The sequence below is a fragment of the Ranitomeya variabilis genome, chromosome 1 (genome assembly GCF_051348905.1).
Source record: "Ranitomeya variabilis isolate aRanVar5 chromosome 1, aRanVar5.hap1, whole genome shotgun sequence".
Lineage (NCBI taxonomy): Eukaryota > Metazoa > Chordata > Amphibia > Anura > Dendrobatidae > Ranitomeya > Ranitomeya variabilis.
In genome coordinates this window covers 924,696,029-924,718,191 of record NC_135232.1, presented here as the reverse complement: position 1 = coordinate 924,718,191, position 22,163 = coordinate 924,696,029, and the positions used below count along the sequence as shown (strand labels likewise).

Sequence of the window (22,163 nt, the reverse complement as noted above, 5' to 3'; positions counted from 1 at the left end):
ATAGGAACGTTCATCCTGAGCCGCTGAGTTTATAAGATACTTTCGTGCTCTCAGTGAGCCATAGCCTTCTAGCAGTTGGTTATTTTGGAATTAAAGGGAATCTGTCAATAACTCAGGAGAAGTGAAATCAGCCTGTACCTGAGACTTTCACTGTCAATCCTCTAAATAATAAATCACTTTAGTATAAAGTCACTTACCTCTTCTTTTGAATTGCCAGAGTCGAGTCGGAGTGACAAGTACATTGCTATGTGAGGCATCTCTTCTAAGACTTTCTGGTGGTTGGCATGCTCTTCGCCCCAGATCAACTTTGTCATGTTGCCCATCGGTGGCTGTGGCACAGGATTCATAGTTGGAGATGGAATCTGAGCATCGAACACCGTTGTTTCAAAGGTCAGTTTCACCTTTTTGTAAAGAAGCAGTAGATAATAGATGTATAAATCTATACTTTATAGTGGACAGGTCCTTTATGGTAGACTTCATTTCTACAAACCAAGATGTAACACACAGAAATATTACAAGCCCCTCATATGTCCTAATGTTAATCTCAGATTAGGCATGGTTAGGTCACACTATAAGCTGGGAAATCTGGCTGACAAGGCAACAGTCCAACACACAGAGTATCGTGCATAAAACTTCAGACCTGTGCACGATACTCGCTGGTAGAGACGAGCGTATGTTTTGAAATTAGAATTTGCCAGCTTCGTACAATTATTTTAAGTACTCAATCTGCGGCAAATAAATTTGCCTTAAGCCTCCAACTACCCAAAAAATATCTGGGTAGAATCTGTGGTCATGTCATAAAAAGTGAATAGACAAAAAAAAAACAAACAAAAAAAAAAACACAGAAAATTGTGATAAACTCCAAGCACTGATTAGACAACAATGAGTTGCCATCAGTCAGGTATTAGCCCAGAAGCTGATATTGAGCATGTCGGAGGGAACGGCAAAAGTTTTGAAAGACAAAAGGTCAACATTGTAAATATTAAGCCTTATGAAATGCTGATAACTGTACTTCACTAACCATAGACTTGTCTAATAGATCTAAAAACATTGAAGAAACAAAATTTGTGAAAAAATGTGTCAGTCTCAAAATATTTGGTCATGACTGTATACTCATAATAAAAAGATGAATACTGACAGAAGTTTTCTTGCACCTCCATTAAGTGTAGAAAGAACCCCCCCCCCCTCCTTCCACCCCCCACTCCAAAAAAAAAGAAAGTTCATAATTCACTGCAATTTTTGGTTCTCTCTCTGTGTGGCTAAAAAATGTGAATATGCCCAGAAAAAAGTGAAATAATTTTCATTCTGCAAAAGGAGTGTAGAAATGGGAAGCGAGCATAATTTACCTGCATGGGCCCCGGGATACAAGACAGCACCCGCTCTATATTCTCTGTGTTGACTTCTACATCATTCACCGCAATAAGAGCATCCCCTATTAAAAGAAGAAGAATAACAATGTAGAAGTAAAAATCGAGGAGATAGGTATACACTAGGGAACTGGTTCACACAATGGTGAAGGTTACAGGTGCTGCTCTAACACTGCCAATGTTGAAGGCCCATACAAGTGGAGATGAGGCCTCCATACTGGACATCGGAACAACATGTCTTTATAGAAGAGATTTCAGGGCATGGCAAGGTCTTATAGTCACTACAAGTATTATACAGGAAATGTCTACTGCATCAGATTCATACTGGGATTTCTGGCTCACAGGGATTGCAGTAAATGAGGTTGCCTGAATGAACACCCAATAATACATAGGTTTTTAGGGACTTGAACTTGGCTTCCAATCTAGTAGACTTGGACTGGCCATAAACTACCTGGCAGTCTGCTGTTCAGAGAACAGTATGTAATGAGACCACACTGACAGCTGATTACTGGGCGTTTCCGAAAGGGTATGCATCAACCAGCTGATGGTCAGGCCGGCATCAAACTGAAAAGGGATTGTCATGGTGAGACAACCGCATCAAAGGAATTTACATTGTGCGAGTGCAGGAGGATGGGAGCAGCAGTGTAAGGAATGGCCGAGGAGCAGGACACCACAGACCAAGAGGAATAGCCTGTCTGCTGAAATGTAATTATGGATAGAACTACAGTATATACATATGTGCATATACAGTGTGTCTAGGCAGTTATATGCAGAATATCTTTGGATTACAATAGTTATCCATTTTGTCATCTGCTGACAATCATGCAGTCTACTGGTGTAACACCAATTTTAGAGCCCATAATGCCATGGTAGCATGCAAAGAATTAGGATTAAACTATATACAGAAATGGCCTAAAAACTAAACGGCTATACTTCAAAAATTAGAGCACTCAAACACATTAAGGGGAGGGTCAGCACAGAATGACAGTTCATGGCAAGTACAGGCACTCGGTGCTTCATGGTGGGGCCAACCATTTATATACACCTTCCCACCTGATGGTTTTCCCTCTCACTCTATAATGCCAGAGATGTCCATCAAAGAAGAAGGGAAGAGGGGCTGGATATAAAGGAAAAACAGGCAGGTGTGAAGGTGCACTTAAATGATTAGCCCTGGCGTGAAGCACCGAGCAGCACTTAGTTTGAACAATCATCCTGTGCGGACCAAGTCCTTTTAAACAAAAGTCAGCCTAACCCACTATTTTCGGCGAGACTGGCCCACTATACGTTTGTAGGGACTTTCTGACTCTCTTCTAGAGAGAGATGACTGGACTTCCCATAGAGAACACAGATGAACAAACGACCTACAGTTATCCAACATGTATGGCCAGGTTTACGCTAGAGTAGATATGATATGCTCTCTTACCAATAAGAATTTGACCACAGCGAATAGATGGACTTTCTGGAATAAAACCATGAACAACCAGCTTCTCAGGGACACTCCACCGATGTGGAGGATCAGGAGCACCTTGCTTTTCCAGTCTCTTGCTGTTCTTTGAAGACTGATGAACAATCCCGATCAGTCTCTGGAGCAGGCAGAGCTTCTCATATGGTGCACTGTGAAGAATCCGGTTTGGATTGACATACAGACAAATATCCTTATATTGTTGATGGGTAAGCATTCCAGTTTTGATGCTGGGCTGGTGTTTGAGGATAGAAGTAGGCCCTGTTGGTCCATTTAGTCTAGAAAGCCTCTTCTTGCTAATGTGCTTGTTCCTCAAAAATTTTGCAAGTTTTTTAAAACGTGGTTCACTTCTATTTTTCTTGGCATTTTCTGAAATAACTTCAGCTACATTTTCACAGAATCTGACATGGTTTACTCCTGGATTCAGAGGTAAAATTGCTTCTTCCTCTCCTTCACTCAACTCAAGATAAAACAGTTCTCCATTATGATCCACGCTCTCCAACCACTCCGGCTCCACGTCACTACAAATACATTCAAGCATATTTTTTTTTACCATTTTAAAGCAGGACTACAAGTCAGTACTAAAGTTCAACCTTCTGACTAATGGGAAGGGTAGTGTGTGGGATAGAGGTATGCTTTGACTAAAAGAGTACTACAAGGTGAGATAATGTGAGCACAGAATCATGACATGCCTATTGTGACTATTGATCAAGCAGGAGGCCCTGATCTGTCTACTGGGATAGTAAGAGGGCCTGCAGTGCCTACTTGGAAAACATCAAAGTTTTTCCTATCAGTCACTAGGAACGGGAACCTTATTTTTAAATAAAATATAACATTCCCTGTTGCTAGGTTGTAAGTTGTCTACTGTTCCTACAATACATCACTACTGGTCTATAACATCTAGAACGGTCTCTTAGAATTCGCAAGGCCTGCACTACAATAAATGTTTTCTTCCATTCAATTATATTCACTGAGCAGATATTAATGCTATGCATGCCGCATTTCCATTGCAATACTGTACGGTAAAGCCTTAGGCTATGAGCACACAATGCGTTTTTGGTGCGTTTTCGCAGTGTTTTTTCTGAGTGGAAAAGGGCAAAACCGCTATGGAATCCTTATGCCAGCTAATGCAATGAGGATCCTGAAGTGTTGTGCACATGATCAGCAATTTTCCTTGAGTATTTGCAGTGCGTTTTTTTTCTGCGGCATGTCAATTCTTTGTGCGGATTTTTAGCTTTTGTCACTCATTGACTTCAATTGAGTCAGTCAAGTTTCAAAGTTCGGATTCAGTTGCAACCCCAGCACCAAGTATAGCTACAACTCATGCCCAATTATTAGAGTCCTATCTATAGACTGGTTTACAAAGTGTTAGGTTATGTGTATTTGGGGAATATTCAATGAAATATTAAGATATTAAATTTAATAGTTTTCAATGTATTGATAATTAGGATACAATAATTTGGGTTAATACACATGTACTCATACCGTCGTATGTGGAACATGTGGTTTGAACTTATATATGTGTCACAGTCTGAGTGATGGCTGACAGATGAGCGTAAGAGCAGCTGCCGAGAGGGAATATAACGCAAGAGTAACGTGGAATGTGTGATGTATGAAAGAGGCCGCATGGTATGCTTTTTTTTTTTTTTTTTTGCAAAAATATGTATTTATTGCTGTAATATTTTTTTCATTTTAAATATTTTTAGAATTATTATTATTTTTACTTTGTCCCTCTATGGAACGTTAACATTTTTCACTCTGATTGCTGGTATAAAGCAATCCAGTGCACCAGCATTACAATGCATTCTACCGGTCAGTGCTGCACTGACAGAAGCCTCTTAGACCATGCTCCGAGCATGGTCTAACAGGCTTCCTGTAACCTGGATGTCCTCATGCCAGCCTCTGGTTGACAGACATGGCAATGATCTAGATTAGCGACGATGTCACGGGGACGCCGACTGAACGGGAGAGGGAGCCCCATCCCTCTGCCTGCCTTCTAAATGGTGGGATCGATATCAATCGCAGGGATATAGGAGCTTAAAATGAAAGTGGCAGTCCTGGCTCTGACAGCTGGATCTAGCTCCTGGGCCCCCAGATCGCCATGACGTACTGATACGTGAAAGGTCGGGAACCCCTTCCCTTCTGTGAAGTATAGGTACGTTAAAGGTCGCAAAGGGGTTAAAGGAACTAACTGTTCACTCAGTGTTCAATAGGGTGTTTCATTCTGCATGTTAAAAATTAAAATGTCAAATTTTTGCAGACTTTGCTTACGCCCCAAGTCTCACTAATGTAAAAAGTATATATGCCAAATTTCAAGTCGATCGAACAATATTTAGAGGCTGCACACTTTTATCAGTTTAATAAAAGTATGCAAAAAATAGATTTTCAATGTTAAGTATTTTTTAGTAGAAATTCAAACAATTAAAAACTTAGAATAGTGACAATAAACAGTAACATTGATAGGCAATATCATACGTATTAAATGATTTACACTAATGTGCTGTGAAAGATGCAACTCCTTCTTTTGTTCGCTTGGTGACGGCTTTTCTATGATACTCGACAACTCTTAACAAGAACTGTTTCTGTTGTTCATCTCTGATTGAATTATTAAACTTCTTTATCAGAGCAATGCCCCTTTCAGCGGCGTCATTCACCACCTTAAGAGCATTGACGGAGCTTCTTAGGCTACTTTCACACTAGCGTTAACTGCAATCCGTCACAATGCGTCGTTTTGCAGAAAAAACGCATCCTGCAAAAGTGCTTGCAGGATGCGTTTTTTCCCCATAGACTAACATTAAGCGACATATTGAGACGGATTGACACACGTCGCAACCGTCGTGCGACGGTTGCGCCGTGTTGTGGCGGACCGTCGGCTGCAAAAAACGCTACATGTAACGTTTTTTGCTGCCGACGGTCCGCTTTTTCCGACCGTGCATGCGCGGCCGGAACTCCGCCCCCACCTCCCCCGCACCTCACAATGGGGCGGCGGATGCGCTGGAAAAATGCATCCGCTGCCCCCGTTGTGCGGCGCAGAGAACGCTAGCGTCGGTAACCTCGGCCCGACGCACTGCGACGGGCCGAGCCCGACGCTAGTGTGAAAGTAGCCTTAGTGTATCACTGCAATATTCTTCTACGTCGTGGATCCCAAACAATTCAAAGAATGTCTTTGTTTAAATTGTAACAAAATCGCTGAGGTCTCTGATACATTTTCATGAATTTCAGTACTTTCAGATAAAAGTGATCAAGGAGTGCAACCCCTAAATATTAATCGATTTCGCTAAATTTTTTTACATGGATCTTTTAGATCAGAGGTCCCCAACCGCCGGTGGGGTTTTTCAGCCGGTCCGCGGCGCCGCTGACAGCTACCGTATATACTCGAGTATAAGCCGAGATTTTCAGCCCAAATTTTTGGGCTGAAAGTGCCCCCTCGGCTTATACTCGAGTCACGGTCGGCGGTGGGGTCGGCGGGTGAGGGGGAGAGGGCGCTGGGGCATACTTACCTAGTCCCGGCGATCCTGAGGCTCCCCCTGCCCGTCCCACGGTCTCCGGGTGCAGCAGCTCTTCCCCTATACAGCGGTCACGTGGGACCGCTCATTAGAGAAATGAATAGGCTGCTCCACCTCCCATAGGGGCGGAGCCGCATAATTCATTTCTCTAATCAGGGGTAACGGTGACCGCTGATAGAGGAAGAGGCTGCGGCACCGAAGACCAGCTGTCCGGGGGAAGGAGCGGGACGCCGGGAGCAGGTAAGTATTACATAGTCACCTGTCCTCGTTCCACACGCCGGGCGCTGTCTCCATCTTCCCGGCGTCTCTCCTCACTGACTGTGCAGGTCAGAGGGCGCGATGACGCATATAGTGTGCGCGCCGCCCTCTGCCTGATCAGTCAGTGCGGAGAGACGCCGGGACCGGACGCTGAGGAGCTGCAAGCAAGAGAGGTGAGTATGTCATTTATTATTTTTATTGCAGCAGCAGCACAGCTATGGGGCAATAATGGACGGTGCAGAGCACTATATGGCACAGCTATGGGGCAATAATAAACGGTGCAGAGCACTATATGGCACAGCTATGGGGCAATAATAAACGGTGCAGAGCACTGTATGGCACAGCTATGGGGCAATAATGGTGCAGAGCACTGTATGGCACAGCTATGGGGCAATAATGGTGCAGAGCACTGTATGGCACAGCTATGGGGCAATAATGGTGCAGAGCACTGTATGGCACAGCTATGGGGCAATAATGGTGCAGAGCACTGTATGGCACAGCTATGGGGCAATAATGGTGCAGAGCACTGTATGGCACAGCTATGGGGCAATAATGGTGCAGAGCACTGTATGGCACAGCTATGGGGCAATAATGGTGCAGAGCACTGTAAGGCACAGCTATGGGGCAATAATGGTGCAGAGCACTGTATGGCACAGCTATGGGGCAATAATGGTGCAGAGCACTATATGGCACAGCTATGGGGCAATAATGGTGCAGAGCACTGTATGGCACAGCTATGGGGCAATAATAAACGGTGCAGAGCACTGTATGGCACAGCTATGGGGCAATAATGGTGCAGAGCACTATGGCACAGCTATGGGGCAATAATGGTGCAGAGCACTGTATGGCACAGCTATGGGGCAATAATGGTGCAGAGCACTACATGGCACAGCTATGGGGCAATTATGAACGGTGCAGAGCACTATATGGCACAGCTATGGGGCAATTATGAACGGTGCAGAGCACTGTATGGCACAGCTATGGGGCAATAATGGTGCAGAGCACTATGGCACAGCTATGGGGCAATAATGGTGCAGAGCACTACATGGCACAGCTATGGGGCAATTATGAACGGTGCAGAGCACTATATGGCACAGCTATGGGGCAATAATAAACGGTGCAGAGCACTGTATGGCCCAGCTATGGGGCAATAATAAACGGTGCAGAGCACTGTATGGCACAGCTATGGGGCAATAATGGTGCAGAGCACTATGGCACAGCTATGGGGCAATAATGGTGCAGAGCACTGTATGGCACAGCTATGGGGCAATAATGGTGCAGAGCACTACATGACACAGCTATGGGGCAATTATGAACGGTGCAGAGCACTATATGGCACAGCTATGGGGCAATAATAAACGGTGCAGAGCACTGTATGGCACAGCTATGGGGCAATAATAAACGGTGCAGAGCACTGTATGGCACAGCTATGGGGCAATAATGGTGCAGATCACTATATGGCACAGCTATGGGGCAATAATGGTGCAGAGCACCAGGGAAACAAGCATGGTGCTCCCACTCATTCTGAACCTATGGTAAGTTGAATCACATTCTCATTATAAATGTCATAATTATATGATAAGTATGCACTAAGCTCCATCCCTCCATAACCCCACCCCCATATGACCAAAGCCCCGCCTCTGCCCCACCGGGCCATGGAAAACTGGTCTTGCTTAAAGCCGTTCCCTGGTGCAAAAAAGGTTGGGGACCTCTGTTTTAGATGACTTAGACCAAGGATTCAAGCAAAGTCATGTGAAAATCATAACTTTGGAAAAATGAAACACCCTAGTGTTCAACCATGGTTATGGTTTTCACCCATCACTGGATCATTGTTAAAGGGGTTGTCCAGTCTAAACTGACAAGTGACTGCAGACTTGTGAGAGTTCCCAGCACAATGCGAGGATTCACCGACGTCCATGAAGGGAATGGTGGTTACGTGACCGCAAGTATGCAATATGCATACTCCTGGCTAGAACACAACCAGTCTAAAGGTACCGTTACACTAAACGACTTACCAATGATCACGACCAGCGATACGACCTGGCCGTGATCGTTGGTAAGTCGTTGTGTGGTCGCTGGGGAGGTGTCACACAGACAGCTCTCTCCAGCGACCAACGATCAGGGGAACGACTTCGGCATCGTTGAAATGGTCTTCAACGATGCCGAAGTCCCCCTGCAGCACCCGGGTAACCAGGGTAAACATCGGGTTACTAAGTGCAGGGCCGCGCTTAGTAACCCGATATTTACCCTGGTTACCATTGTAAGAGTAAAAAAAAAAACCACTACATACTCACATTCCGATGTCTGTCACGTCCCCCGCCGTCAGCTTCCCGGCCGGCACTGACAGTCAGTGCCCTGCGCTTAGTAACCCGATATTTACCCTGGTTACAAGTGAACACATCGCTGGATCGGCGTCACACACGCCGATCCAGCGACGACAGCGGGTGATCAGCGACCAAAAAAAACGTCCTGATCATTCCCTACGACCAACGATCTCCCAGCAGGGGCCTGATCGTTGGTCGCTGTCACACATAACGAGATCGTTAGCGGGATAGTTGCTACGTCACAAAAAAGCGTGACGTTGCAACGATATCGTTAACGAAATCGTTATGTGTGAAGGTACCTTTAGGCCTTGTGCAATACACTGTTTGACGTCAGACATTGGGGGAAATAGGGTGAGTCAAAATGACAGAGGCTTCAAATATACAGTAGCCATTTGCATCAGTTATAGAGGCACGGACTGGCCATGTAAAGGTATTGCTGGGCTTGTCTATGAAAGCTACATGCGCATAGAAATAGCTTGGGGTGACATTCTGCTGTCAAATTCCCTTTGATAGTGGATCCAGTTTTGGCTCCACAAATTGAGAAACCAGATCCATTCAAATGTGGACAATTACGGTAAATTACCACCATACATGTGATGGAATGAGAGTTGAGAAAAAAAATTAACTCGATAAATGTAGAAAAAAAAAATGCCTTAGGAGACATTCATTAGATGTGGAGTACAGGCGATTCTGGCAACTAATTAGGTAAGGGGTCTTTACAGTTAGAGCAGCCAGACTGTGGTACGCCGACCACAGGAGGTCGTAATGGCCGACACTATTTCAGCATTAAAAACCTGGATGCTTTTCTAATAACCAATGCCATTGTGGGTTATAAATAATCTAGCAATAGATAAGGAAGGTTGAACCTTATGCCTATTTTTAACTATTCCCAATTCGTTTATAGATTGCAAGTTCCAAGTAAAACTGTAGGAGAGGAGGGATCAGCGCAAAATAGGGACTTATCCGAGAAATATAGTGAGCTTTACGCTCAGATTAAACTCACCTGTCTGTTTAATCTGTATAAACAGCATATAGTGCAATATCAGCTGCAGCAGATCCACGGTCAGCCAGTGACCATCAGACATCAATAGGTTAGCAGGGGTTTGTGGATAGTCTCCGCGCTGCCGACAGGATTTAAAACATATATCCTAGTGTTGCAAAATGATTGGTTTATTTCAATGCGTTTCAAGTACTACTTCTTCAGGAAAACCACATGGATGCATGTGGACCTTTCCTGATAAGCAATAAACATCTGAGATGCCAGCAGATCATGGAGGGACACTTTCCCACCACCAGTCCAGCGTGAGGATGTAGAAATGCTACTTGTCCAGACCTTACATGAACTACCGTAAATGAGCTATTTTACAACAAAGCACATGAGCAGCTGGATGCCTGGAAATTGTCCCCATACGTTTGACTGCTGTATATCCCCAGGAACACTAACTTCATGGACAGTGGAGGACTAGTGATCAGTTACTTTTTTTCTTAGATAAACCCTGGGAATGAAAACCAGATGCTTCTCCTGAGACAGGAAAAGCTAAATAAGAATTTTAGTAGTCAGCCGCAGCTAAAGCAGCATTTACAGAGCACAGCCTCATTCATTTGTGGCTTTCAGACAGCAGACTGAATAAACAAGCATATCCACAAGGGCCGGGCTATTCTTTACAAATGTACGACATGAATGACATCGGCAGCCATCTCCTTTACAATGGTGGGACAGGACCTTATTTTGTGAGTCTTGGGGCACAAAGACCAACTATATTCAGGGTTTTGTTCTGCTAAGCGTCTCAACTTAGAGCCTTTCTCAGAACCAAGCCTTGAAAAATGCTTTGTCCCCACCCAAAAAAACACCAAAACATAAAACAAATAATGATTCTTAATACGCAAAAGGTCAAAATTTCATTACAGTTTACTCCCAAATTACTTGACGGATATGGAACTTGGAAGCATTTGTGCATTTTTTTTTTTTTTTAACTAAATAGCAATTATGTAAGATAATTACATTAAAAAGGTTAGGCTGGCTTACTGCCTTTCTACGGCCTCTATTTATCACAGTACATAGACTGCAGAATGTGCTTCTTTCGATGGCAGCATTTGTAACACTTACCTGAAGTTGAAGTGTACCTACGATAAAAATTACAGATCTCTCCAATCTTTGTAGGTGGGAAAACTTGCAAAATCTGCAGTGTATCAAATACTTATTTTTCCCACTGTAAGTATTAGCGACCCAGCCATTAAAAGAAGCTTACGGATAAATTCACTGCAAATTCATTCTGTATAATGTCTTATGACACATAGATGCTACAGAATGCAAATGGTTAAAGGGGCTGTCAGGCCTAAAATGACAAGTCTGCAGTCTCTATGTGACTGCAGACTTGTGAATCCTCCCAGTGCATGCACTATGCGCTGTAAGTATTCTCAGATGTCAGCACCGTGTGACCACAAGTGGGCACTATGTATACTCCCAGCCAGAAGCCGACTAGACTGTTTCCGGCCTCGAGCAATACACTTGCATTGAGCACGCTGGAAACAGTCTAGTCGGATTTTGGCTGGGAGTATGCATAGTACATACTTGCGATCACACGACCGCCATTCCCCGAGAATCCTCACTGTGCACAGTGCGTGCACTGTGAGGATTCACTAGTCTGTGCTGACTTGTCATTTTAGACTGGACAACCCCTTTAAAGGAGTTTTACGTTTTCAGCTAACTTGTCACGATCCTTTTTTTGGATTTGTGGCAGCTCTGGTTCCATTATGCTTTAAATTTGTTTTTTTCCTTTCAGGCCAGCGGAGGTTAATGTCAGTTTCCCTTACTGGCAGCCTGCTGCAACTGCATAGTTGCTAGGTCAGCTGATGTGGGTGGTGACCACTCCCACCATCCTTTAAATAGTCACCTGATGCATCAGTTGACTGTTGGTGATAGAGTTTCTCTATGGAGACCAGCCGTGTAGTTGCAGCTCTCTGGTGTCAGCTACTTCTGGAGTTTGGAGCCGTTTCTGTGTCATCTGCAGTGTGAAGCTTGGCAGCGGAGTCTAGTAGCTAAGTGTTGTGTTTTTACCTTGTCTGTCTCGTGTTTGTCACCACCCCCTGTGTTGTACCCTCTGCAGTGGTGAGGCTAGCGCCCTTGCCGACCACTGCACTAGCCAGAGCAGTGTGAGATGACAGCAAGGGACGAGGTTTGTGAAGGCGGCGGGAGTGGGGGCGGAAGGACCCACTCAGGGTATTAGGGGAGTGCAGAGACAGGCTCAGGTTGTAGCTCAGGAGGTGTCCCATCCATCATTCCCTATCGGTAGGGCCTTCCTCTCCCCTATACCATCCCGCTGTGTGTGTCGTGCCGTCCGCTGACCGACCCCCTGATGGGATTGTGACATTATCACCAATCGGTACATTTTTCCGTTGAACCGATGGTCAGGCACAGGCTTTTGCTTAGCTGATCCAAACCCTCACAAATGAGGTTTAGGAGTTGCGGTGTCAGGTGGTGCAGCAGCTTCAGTAGGTGTCGGAGTTCTGAGTCTCGGCTCATGTCCGGAACCCAAGATATCTCTCCCTGACAAGTTCCCTGGAGGGAGAGATACATTTTTGGTTTTTAAAGAGGCCTGTAAGCTATGTTTCAGGCTCCGCCCTTGTTCTTAGGGGAGTGAGGAACAGCGTGTGGGGATTATAGTATACCTACTCAAGGGTGAGCCCCAATCCTGGGCCTTCTCCCTGCCGACCGATTCACCATCTTTGCAGTCGGTGGACGAGTTGTGGCATTGGCGCTTGTGCATGGGGATCCTGATGGCGTCTCCCTGGCTGAGTCTAGACTTCGCAAAATCAAGCAGGGGGGCCGGCCAGCTGAGGAGTACTGCTCAGAGTTTAGGAGATGGATCACTGACATGCAGTGGAACGACCCTGCTCTTAGGAGTCATTTCTGTCAGGGTCTGTCAGCTAGGCGACAGGATACTCTGGTGCAGTATGCTACCCCTTGTCCCTTGCTATCCAGGTGGATAGACGTCTAAGGGAGAGACATACACCGAATCTGCCCCCTGTTGTTCTTTCTAGGGAGTAAGACTCACTGGCGCAGATGGACAAGCCTGTGCAGGTGGCAGGAGTCTCATCTCAAACAGGGTTGCCTGCAGTTTTGCCGTGGCATGGGGGCTTGTTTCTACTATGGTCTTACAGGTCATTACTTTAATGTCTAGCCATCCCACGCCAAATTTGGTACTTCATCTCCAAAGCCGCGCTCCCCTGGTTGTGTGGAGGGAGGCAGCCAGGGAGTGTATATTTCCTCAGTCTTTTCGTTTCAGTGTACCATTCCTATTCCGTTCATATTTAGGAAGAATTTTCCATTTTTTAATGTCCTTTCGAGCGACCATTTTCAGTGGGGGGAGTGCACTTTATAATATGTAAGAGGTTTGTTTGACAAATACAATCCACAATTGGGTTATATCCCGTTAGGAGATCCATCCCCAAATACTTTAGGCTAAGTTCAGGCTAGCCCTGAACTTCATGGCCAGATATTTTTGGCGCAGCTGGCTCTGTGCACCTGTTGAATAGGTGAAAGAGCTGCCCACTATTTACGTGCACTATTCTACTTTGTAAACTGTACCAGACTAGCACATGCCCAGGAGGCGTATACAACGCAGCCCCCAAACACTTACTGCTCAGGGTAGAGGTGTACTGACCGCGTTCAGCAACAGAGCACGTGCGGGAATTTCAGTGACGTCACCTCTGATGTCACCGGCCCATGGAGCTATTAAATATATGGGAAGGTGCAACAGAGTGGCAATGGGACTTGCAAAGGGTGCTGAAATATCGCTATGACTTGGGGCAAAGGATTTTTATACAAGTAGGCACATTTTACATATGAATTTATAACAACATTTGAAGAAAATTAAAAAAAAAAATCTTTATTATGGACATTACATTGACAAAGGGCCCCTGGGGTCAGCTTTATATATGAAATTCTGATGTCAGGTTCCCTTTAAAACAGAATAACAATTACATCCTGAAAAAAACATACAATTACATTCTCACACTCACAATCCAGGTTTTATTTGTAGTAGAGCAGCAGATTTACCAGCATTTTAAGATATTAGGAGCATCTGTACAAACGATGTCAAAATGCAAACTGCATGACCTGAAGAGATAGAAGTCCTGGCCAGCAGCTCTTGTCCTACATCCAAGAGGTCCTGGCCAGCAGCTCCTGCCCCACATACAGGAGGTCCTGACCAGCAGCTCCTGCCCCACAAACAGGAGGTCCTGGCCAGCAGCTCCTGCCCCACATACAGGAGGTCCTGGCCAGCAGCTCGTGCCCCACATACAGGAGGTCCTGGCCAGCAGCTCGTGCCCCACATACAGGAGGTCCTGGCCAGCAGCTCCTGCCCCACAAACAGGAGGTCCTGGCCAGCAGCTCCTGCCCCACATACAGGAGGTCCTAGCCAGCAGCTCCTGCCCCACATACAGGAGGTACTAGCCAGCAGATCTGGTGCACTATACAGAGGTCTTATACAGCAGCTCCTGCACTATATACAGAGGTCCTAGCCAGCATCTCCTGCACTATATAACAGAGGACCTACATAGCAGTTCCTGCACTATATACAGATGTCCTACACAGCAGCCGGCTGCACTTTATACAGAGGTCATTTTCAGCAGCTATGGAGATATCACACTCTCTAAGGCTGGTTTCACATTTGCGGTTGTGTACACAGCGTTTCTTCCGCAATTATCCGCATGCGTCGTGTATTCCTATATTTAACATTAGGGACACATGTGTCTGCAATCGGTTGCGTTTTGCTGCGTTTGACGATGCATGCATCGTTTCGTTGTCTGCGGTTTGGCGCGGTAAACGCTACATGTAGTAATTTTAGAGGCGTCAATTTGCCGCCTAGAAATGTATGCAGTTGTTAGCGGAAGGGATGCGGCAAAAAAACGCATTGCTGTCTATGTGAACGCATGCGTTGCACCACAGGAAAACATGTCTAGACACTGATTAGCCACCCCCCCACATACAAACTGATAAAGGGAGTGAGTGGGCATTTGCAGGTCACTACTTAGCAGACTGGGAACAAGAGCAGACGCAGCAGACCAGACACAGGAAGGAATCTACACTCTGAACAATGTGAGTATATCCTAGACAATGTCTTTATTTTCTATTTTCTGTCTCTATATGTCCTAATTTCTGCCATTTATTTCTTTCTGCGTGCATCAGAATGTCATCTTCTTCTGAGGAGGAGCAACGGCCTGGGCCTGCACAAGCCAAACATGTCAGTGAAGTGAGTACTCACCTTCTCAGATTGGTAAGTATTCACTGTCACATCTACACATGACAATTTTTTTTTCCTTTTTTTTTTAGAGCACTTCTTCCACTGCGGCAGTGGCTGAGCAGGAGCAGCGGGGTCACGATCGGGTGGCAAGGCGGCAGCGTGTACGTATACGTGGCTGACTGTTTATTGTATCCTCACTTTACTATTGGATGTTCATTTCTTTACTTTCCTCTTTGTTTCCCTTTTTCTTCTTGACTCCTTTTGTTTCTTGACTTTCAATATTCATGCCAGTTTTCGGTCTCTGTTTTCTCTTTCTTTTCCTTATGTTAATGTATCCAACATTAATGTCTTTATTTACTTTTTAGGTTCCAGAACGGGATGAGGACCTCATTGAAAATGACCTCCTTATCTCCCTGGTCCATGAGCGAGTCCCGTTGTGGGACACCCGGGTTCCGCAGCACTCAGACGTGACGATCCGGCGGCTATGGAATGAGGTGGCCAAAGTGATGTGGGATGGCTGGGACAACGCCCCGACTCGGGTCCGAAATGCATTTTGTAAGTATTGCAATGCAGTGTGATGCAGCAGTGACCTTGGCCATGATCACACAACTGTGTGTGATGAGAGAAACTCTCAGGAGTTTCATCACACACAGTTGTGTGATCACGGCCAAAAGTCCATTGTCTAACCATTCTTTTTTGTTTTCTCAACCGTGCTCAAAGTCAAAACACGTTGGCGTTGGATGAAGGATCGCTTCAACAAGGACCTTCGTCAAGAGAGCCGTGTTCCTAGTGGTTCTCCCTAGTGGGTTTTCTTCTTTTTTCACAGCACACGGAGCACCACTCTTGACCCTGGTTCTGGGCCTGCCACACAAACTGGAGACCAGGAAGCTGGTCCATCAGGTGTTCCCCTTTCCCAGTCCTCTGCCTCTTTTTTGGGGGGCTCTTCCCGGCAGCGGTAGAGGGCCTCGGACAGGTCACTCATGCCCGAGTTTTTGCACTTGAGCTCGGTCTTTCATGATGGACTCAAGGCGATGGGTGACCACTGAATACTGCCATTAGCCATATGAATACATGTATCCAGGAGGTTACCAAAAGCCTTGACCAAGTAAAAGCCGACCTGTCATGCTTGCCTCAATTCCGACCTCTGCTGCATACCACTGCATGGCCACCTCCATTCCAATAATGTTTGGTTGTGTTATTTCGCCGCCGGCAACACACACCGCCGAATAAAACACTGCGCCGCACCTCCAGAGGCCAGCACATCATTTTTTCAATCAAATTGAACTGGGCATGTCGGAACACCTTACTCCTGATCTCCAGCTTAGTGTCATGCAGCCCTGCAATGCTGCTTACGTGCAGGCTATGCAGCAGAGTCGGTATTTTCAGCAGTCAGTGGCGGCATATCCACCTGTGCCTACACTGTCACGCTTGACCTCAATGCCGACCTCTGCTGCATACCACTGCACGGCCACCTCCATTCCAAGCACTGCCGGACACCACTACAGCACTACCACCATGCTGAGTGCAGTTGGACAGCCCACCGCCACCACCATGACAACTGCGGCACTCTACCCCAAGCAGGCGCAGCTAATTTTTTTTTTGTGTAATAAATAATAATGTTTTTTGCCCCCAATAATGTTTAGTTAATTGTGTATTTCGCCGCCGGCAACACACACCGTGCGCCGAATAAAACACTGCGCCGCACACTTTATTTTTTTTTGCCACCTCATAGCTCCAGTAGTTAGTAAGTACAACACTGCTGCTTTGTGTGTGTTTGGTATAGAGATATGAGGTGGCCCCAAAAAATAATACTTGTATTTTCTCCATAATCTCTTCCTTCTGCTTACTCTGTGACTTTGTGTTGCAGACTGAAGAGAAAATGGCGGTTGTAACGGGGTCTGCTGTGCTGGACCCAACATGTTAGGGCATGTTAGGTTAGGCTATGGGTTGAACTAGATGGACTTACAGTCTTCCTTCAACCTTAATAACTATGTAACTATGTAACTATGGAGTACCTCTTTCAGTACTAACCCGTGTTTTAGGAGGTCCACTCTGCTTTGGCTGGATTCTGAATGAAGGACATTGACTGGAATGGACTGGAATGGCTTCATTACATGGGGGCATATAAAATATCACTGCTTCTCCACGTATTTCCAGTGTGACAACCCTTTACTCACAGGACACAGAACATATATCACAACAGATACAGAGGGCAGGCCAATTCAAAAGTGGCAGGCCAGACATACATTCCAATAGCCGCAGGTGGCCGGAGCCTGCCGATATTTACTGTGGGAATTACAAAGGTGGGGGAGGTCAGAAGGGGGATATCTTGTCCCCTCTGCCCAGGGGCGCAGCCTGTGGGCTGATGCATTAGGGACATGCCTCTAACATGGAAACTATTATACATACATATGACTGCACAACATATTTTGGGTGCTGGGGGGTTCTGTAATACTGCTCCCCCTTTCAGCGACGCGATCGGCATACACAGTCTGATCCTCAACAGATCGGTTTGGGGATGACCGAAGTTTATGGGGTTGATACAAGTTCAGTTTGTTGACTTAGTCCATCGGCGTTACCGTTTTGTTTGCCGGGTCTGTAGTGGATGGTGAAGTCCAGAGGTTGTAGGGCTAAACTCCACCGCAGTAATCTCCCGTTGTCTCCGGAGACCCGATTAAGCCACACTAGGGGATTATGGTCCGTTAGGTGGGAAAACTGTCGTCCATACAAATATGGTTGTAATTTTTTGAGAGCCCATACTACTGCCAGGCACTCCTTCTCGATGGCCGCATAGCTTACTTCACGGGGCAGTAGTTTCCGACTCAGGTAAGCTACCGGGTGTTCTTGGCCGTCCGGCCCGACTTGGCTCAGTACTGCCCCCAATCCAAACATAGAAGCGTCCGTGAGAACAAGGAAACGTTTAGTTGGATCAGGTGCGGCCAATTCAGGGGTATTGGTGAGGGCATCCTTTAGCTGGCGGAAGTCTTCCTCACACTCTGGGGTCCAGCTTACCTGACGGGGTTGTTCTTACGGGTCAGATCAGTGAGGGGCTTGGCTACGCTGCTGTAATTGGGGACGAATTTCCTGTAATACCCTCCTGTCCCTAGAAACGCCATGACCTGGGTTTTCGTGCGTGGGGTGGGCCATTTGGCTATGGCCTCAATCTTGGCTGGTTCTGGTCGCTGTTTCCCACTTCCCACCCAATGTCCTAAATACTGAACCTCCGCTTTGCCCACGTGACACTTGTTTGGGTTCAGGGTGATTCCGGCCTTGAGGATCCTGTCTAATACTGTCTCTAGGCGATTTAGATGCTCTTCCCATGTCGCGCTGTAGATGGGCGATGTCATCCAGGTAGCCACAAGCATAGTCCTGGAGACCATCCAGAAGCCGGTCAGCCAGCCTCTGGAAGGTCTCAGGGGCATTCTTCATCCCGAATGGCATAACTCGAAACTGGAATAAGCCGAACGGGGTGACAAATACAGACTTGGGAAAAGCGTCAGGACTAAGGGGAATCTGCCAGTAGCCTTTGCATAGATCGATGGTGGTCAAATACTTTGCCCCGCCAGCCGGTCTAACAGCTCATCCACGCGCGGCATGGGATACGCATCCGTCACCGTTTTCTCATTGAGCCTGCGACAAAACCGTGTAGTCCCATCCTTCTTGGGCACTAACACTACGGGAGATGCCCAGGGACTGATTCTTCAATTACCCCTAAGCGCAACATCTCTCGTATCTCTTGTCGCATCCCTTCTCGTACAGACTCAGGGACGCGGAAGGGGGGTTGTCTCAGGGGGGTCCGATCCTGGGTCTCAACCTTGTGTTGTGCCAGGTGGGTGTACCCAGGTCTCCCTAAAAACATCCTCTGTCACTGCCTCAACAATGCCTCTGCCTGCTGTCTCTCCCGGGGACCAAGGTCTTCACCCCAGTGTACCTGGTCCCATGTTTTAGACCGAGTCCTCTCCCCTAAGACATCAGGCAAGCGGAGTCCGGCTAAATCCTCTGCTTCAGGTGCACAGATGGCCACTAACTCTTCAGGGTGCTCCCGGTAGAGCTTCAGCATGTTCACGTGGAACATGCAGATAACCCTGGGGTCGTCACAATCGGCGACATTATAGGTGGTGTTAGCTATTTTCCCCACTACCTGGTAGGGCCCCTGCCATGCAGCTTGGAACTTGTTCTGCCTAGTGGGTTCTAACACCAGGACCTTCTGTCCTATCTCAAAGGTGCGTTCTCTGGCCCTCCGATCGTACCATACGCACTGGCGCCATTGGGCCACCTGCAGGTTCCCACATACAGCCTGGGTCAGTTCCTGAAGGCGGTCCCGGAATTCCAGCACATAGGGTATAATAGGTACCCCTTCTATGGTGCCCTCCCCTTCCCAGTGTTCTAGCACTAAGTCTAGGGGTCCCCTTACCCGCCTCCCGTATACCAGTTCAAACGGGGAGAACCCCGCGGGTTCTTGGGGTACCTCCCGATAGGCAAACAGGAGGTGTGGCAAGAATTTCTCCCAGTCCCTATAGGTCCTGGTAAAAGTCCCAATGAGTTGTTTCAACGTTCCTTTAAAGAATTCACACAACCCATTGGTTTGCGGGTGGTACGGGGCGCTCCTAATGGACTTTACGCCGCACAGCTTCCACAGTTGGTTGGTCACTTCTGCTGTAAACTGGGTACCCTGGTCCAAGATAATCTCCCGGGGAAATCCAACCCGTGAGAAAACCTGGAGCAGGGCAGCCGCCACCGTCTCTGCCAGTATGTTAGGTAACGCAACCGCCTCTGGATACCGTGTGGCATAATCTACCACTGTCAATATATACCTTTTCCCTGACGGACTGGGTTTGGCTAACGGCCCTATCAGATCGACCGCTACTCGGCTAAAGGGTTCCTCCACAATGGGGAGGGGGCGTAATTTGGCCTGGCAGCGATCTCCTCTCTTGCCAATGCGCTGGCAACTGTCACAGGTCTGGCAGTACTGACGAACATCATAGGTTACCCCCAGCCAAAAGAAGTTTTGTGTCAGACGATGCCTGGTGCGACTGACGCCGAAGTGCCTGGCCAAGGGTATGTCATGAGAGATTCGCAGTAACTCCTGCCTGTACTTCTTGGGAAATACCAGCTGTCGATTTATAGTGGGGCTCGTCCCTGTGTGGTGCTGCTCGGTAACCCGGTAGAGGAGTCCCTGCTGCCATACAAACTGCTCCCCTTCCAGTACTTCTCTCCCCTCCTGTGCCTTCCCATGATATCCCTCTAATGAAGGATCCTCAAGTAACTCCTTCTTAAATTCAGCTGGGGTGGCCCAAGAAATGTGTCTGGCTATGGGAATACGTGTAGGGCTGGGGTGTCTTACCTGGGCCTCCTCTGAGTGTGATTCTGCCCCTGCAGCTCGAGCTTGTCTCCGGGTGGTCACAGGATATGTCTCAGCCAGAGGGCCGACCGAGAAGGCAGACAACATAGGCCTCAAGTCATTTCCCAGCAAGACATCTGCAGGCAGTTCCTCCATCTCTTCCATCCCCTGGTTAGTCATAGCCCCCAATGCCGGATCAGCTTCGCCTTGGTAGCAGTGTACAGCAGCCCGGCTGAAGGTAGCTGTTCCCGCCTTTGGTCACTGGGTACGCTGAGTCCGGTTGGGACATTGTCTTTGCAGGTTGCCCAGCTGATGGCAGGTGGGACTGTGGTAGGTCGGGTTTTGGGCTGGTCCCCCGACAATCTTCTGTGGTTTGGGGGCTTCCAGACCCATGGGAGGACCCCTAGTGACCATCTTTGATCCGGCCGACTGAGACCTCCTGGCATCATGGTGTTCGTCGGCCAGACGAGCGGCCTCCTCAAGAGTCGTTGGTCGTCTGTCCCGAAGCCATTCCTGTGTCTCGGGGGTTAGTCCATTAAAGAATCGCTCTAACAAAAAGAGCAGGACGACGTCCTCCTTAGTGGTTGCTTGGCTCCCTTGTACCCACTGTAGCAGTGACCGCCGTAATTTACAGGCCCATTCAACGTGGGTATCGGTTACGCTTTTTATAAGTCCGCGGAACTTTTGGCGGAATGCCTCTGGTGTCAGCGCATATCGGGCCAAGAACACTTCTTTGATCCGCTCATAGTCCATACAGTCCTCATCAGGTACCGTGCGATAGGCGTCCGCTGCCCGGCCTGTCACCTTGCTGGCCAGAATCTGAACCTGTTCCTCCGGCTTCACTTGATGAAGGGCACACTGCCGCTCAAAGTCCTGCAGAAAGCCATCAATGTCTTCCTCTGCCTCCCCCAACTGTCGGAAGGCATTATACTGGATCTTTTTGTGGCTTGCTGTTGAAGGTACCTGGGCGGAGGCCAGAGCTCCCCCTGCTCGCTGACTCTCCTCTCTCCGCTCTGCCATCTCCACCTTGGCCAGCTCTATTTTGGTCCGCTCTGCCACCTCCATCTTGGCTAGCTCTATCCTGGTCTGCTCTGCCATCTCCATCTTGGCTAGCTCTAGCCTGGTCTGCTCTGCCATCTTTTCCTTCAGATCTGTACGCACATCAGCCATCACCTCTCGTATGAGCTCTACTGCAGGGTTTGGGCCATAGAACGCCAGTCTGTTCTTTACCTCTCTCTGGAATTCAGTCTCCTCCACGTTCACATTGGGGGGCGCTGCACTGTCGTGTTCCATGATGGCTGCTATCAAATCCGCTTTTGTTTTGTTGCTGGCGATTAACCCTCGAGCTTCCACCAGGTCTTTTAATGTAGTCCTCTTTAACTTCTGATAGTTGTTTTCCATTCATTCCTTTCCTCCTGTAGATGGGGTATCACATCCCGCTGTCTGCCACAGTGTAACGGGGTCTGCTGTGCTGGAGTACCTCTTTCAGTACCACCCCGTGTTTTAGGAGGTCCACTCTGCTTTGGCTAGATTCTGAATGAAGGACGCTGACTGGAATGGCTTCATTACATGGGCGCATATAAAATATCACTGCTTCTCCACGTATTTCCAGTGTGACAACCCTTTACTCACAGGACACAGAATATATATCACAACAGAT

General features: G+C 47.3%; 1 protein-coding gene across 2 annotated transcripts in view; it reads right to left on the bottom strand.

Annotated features, from left to right (window-relative positions):
• The window catches only part of INTU (inturned planar cell polarity protein), a 97,470-nt gene that overhangs the window by 43,502 nt on the left and 31,805 nt on the right, over positions 1 to 22,163 (bottom strand). For both annotated transcript variants that reach the window (XM_077279103.1, XM_077279102.1), the window contains exons 2-4: positions 2,791 to 3,350; positions 1,347 to 1,432; positions 198 to 401 (exon numbers count right to left, since the gene is read on the bottom strand). In XM_077279103.1, coding sequence (XP_077135218.1) covers positions 198 to 401; positions 1,347 to 1,432; positions 2,791 to 3,350 — 850 coding nt within the window. The remainder of the gene's footprint in view (positions 1 to 197; positions 402 to 1,346; positions 1,433 to 2,790; positions 3,351 to 22,163) is intronic.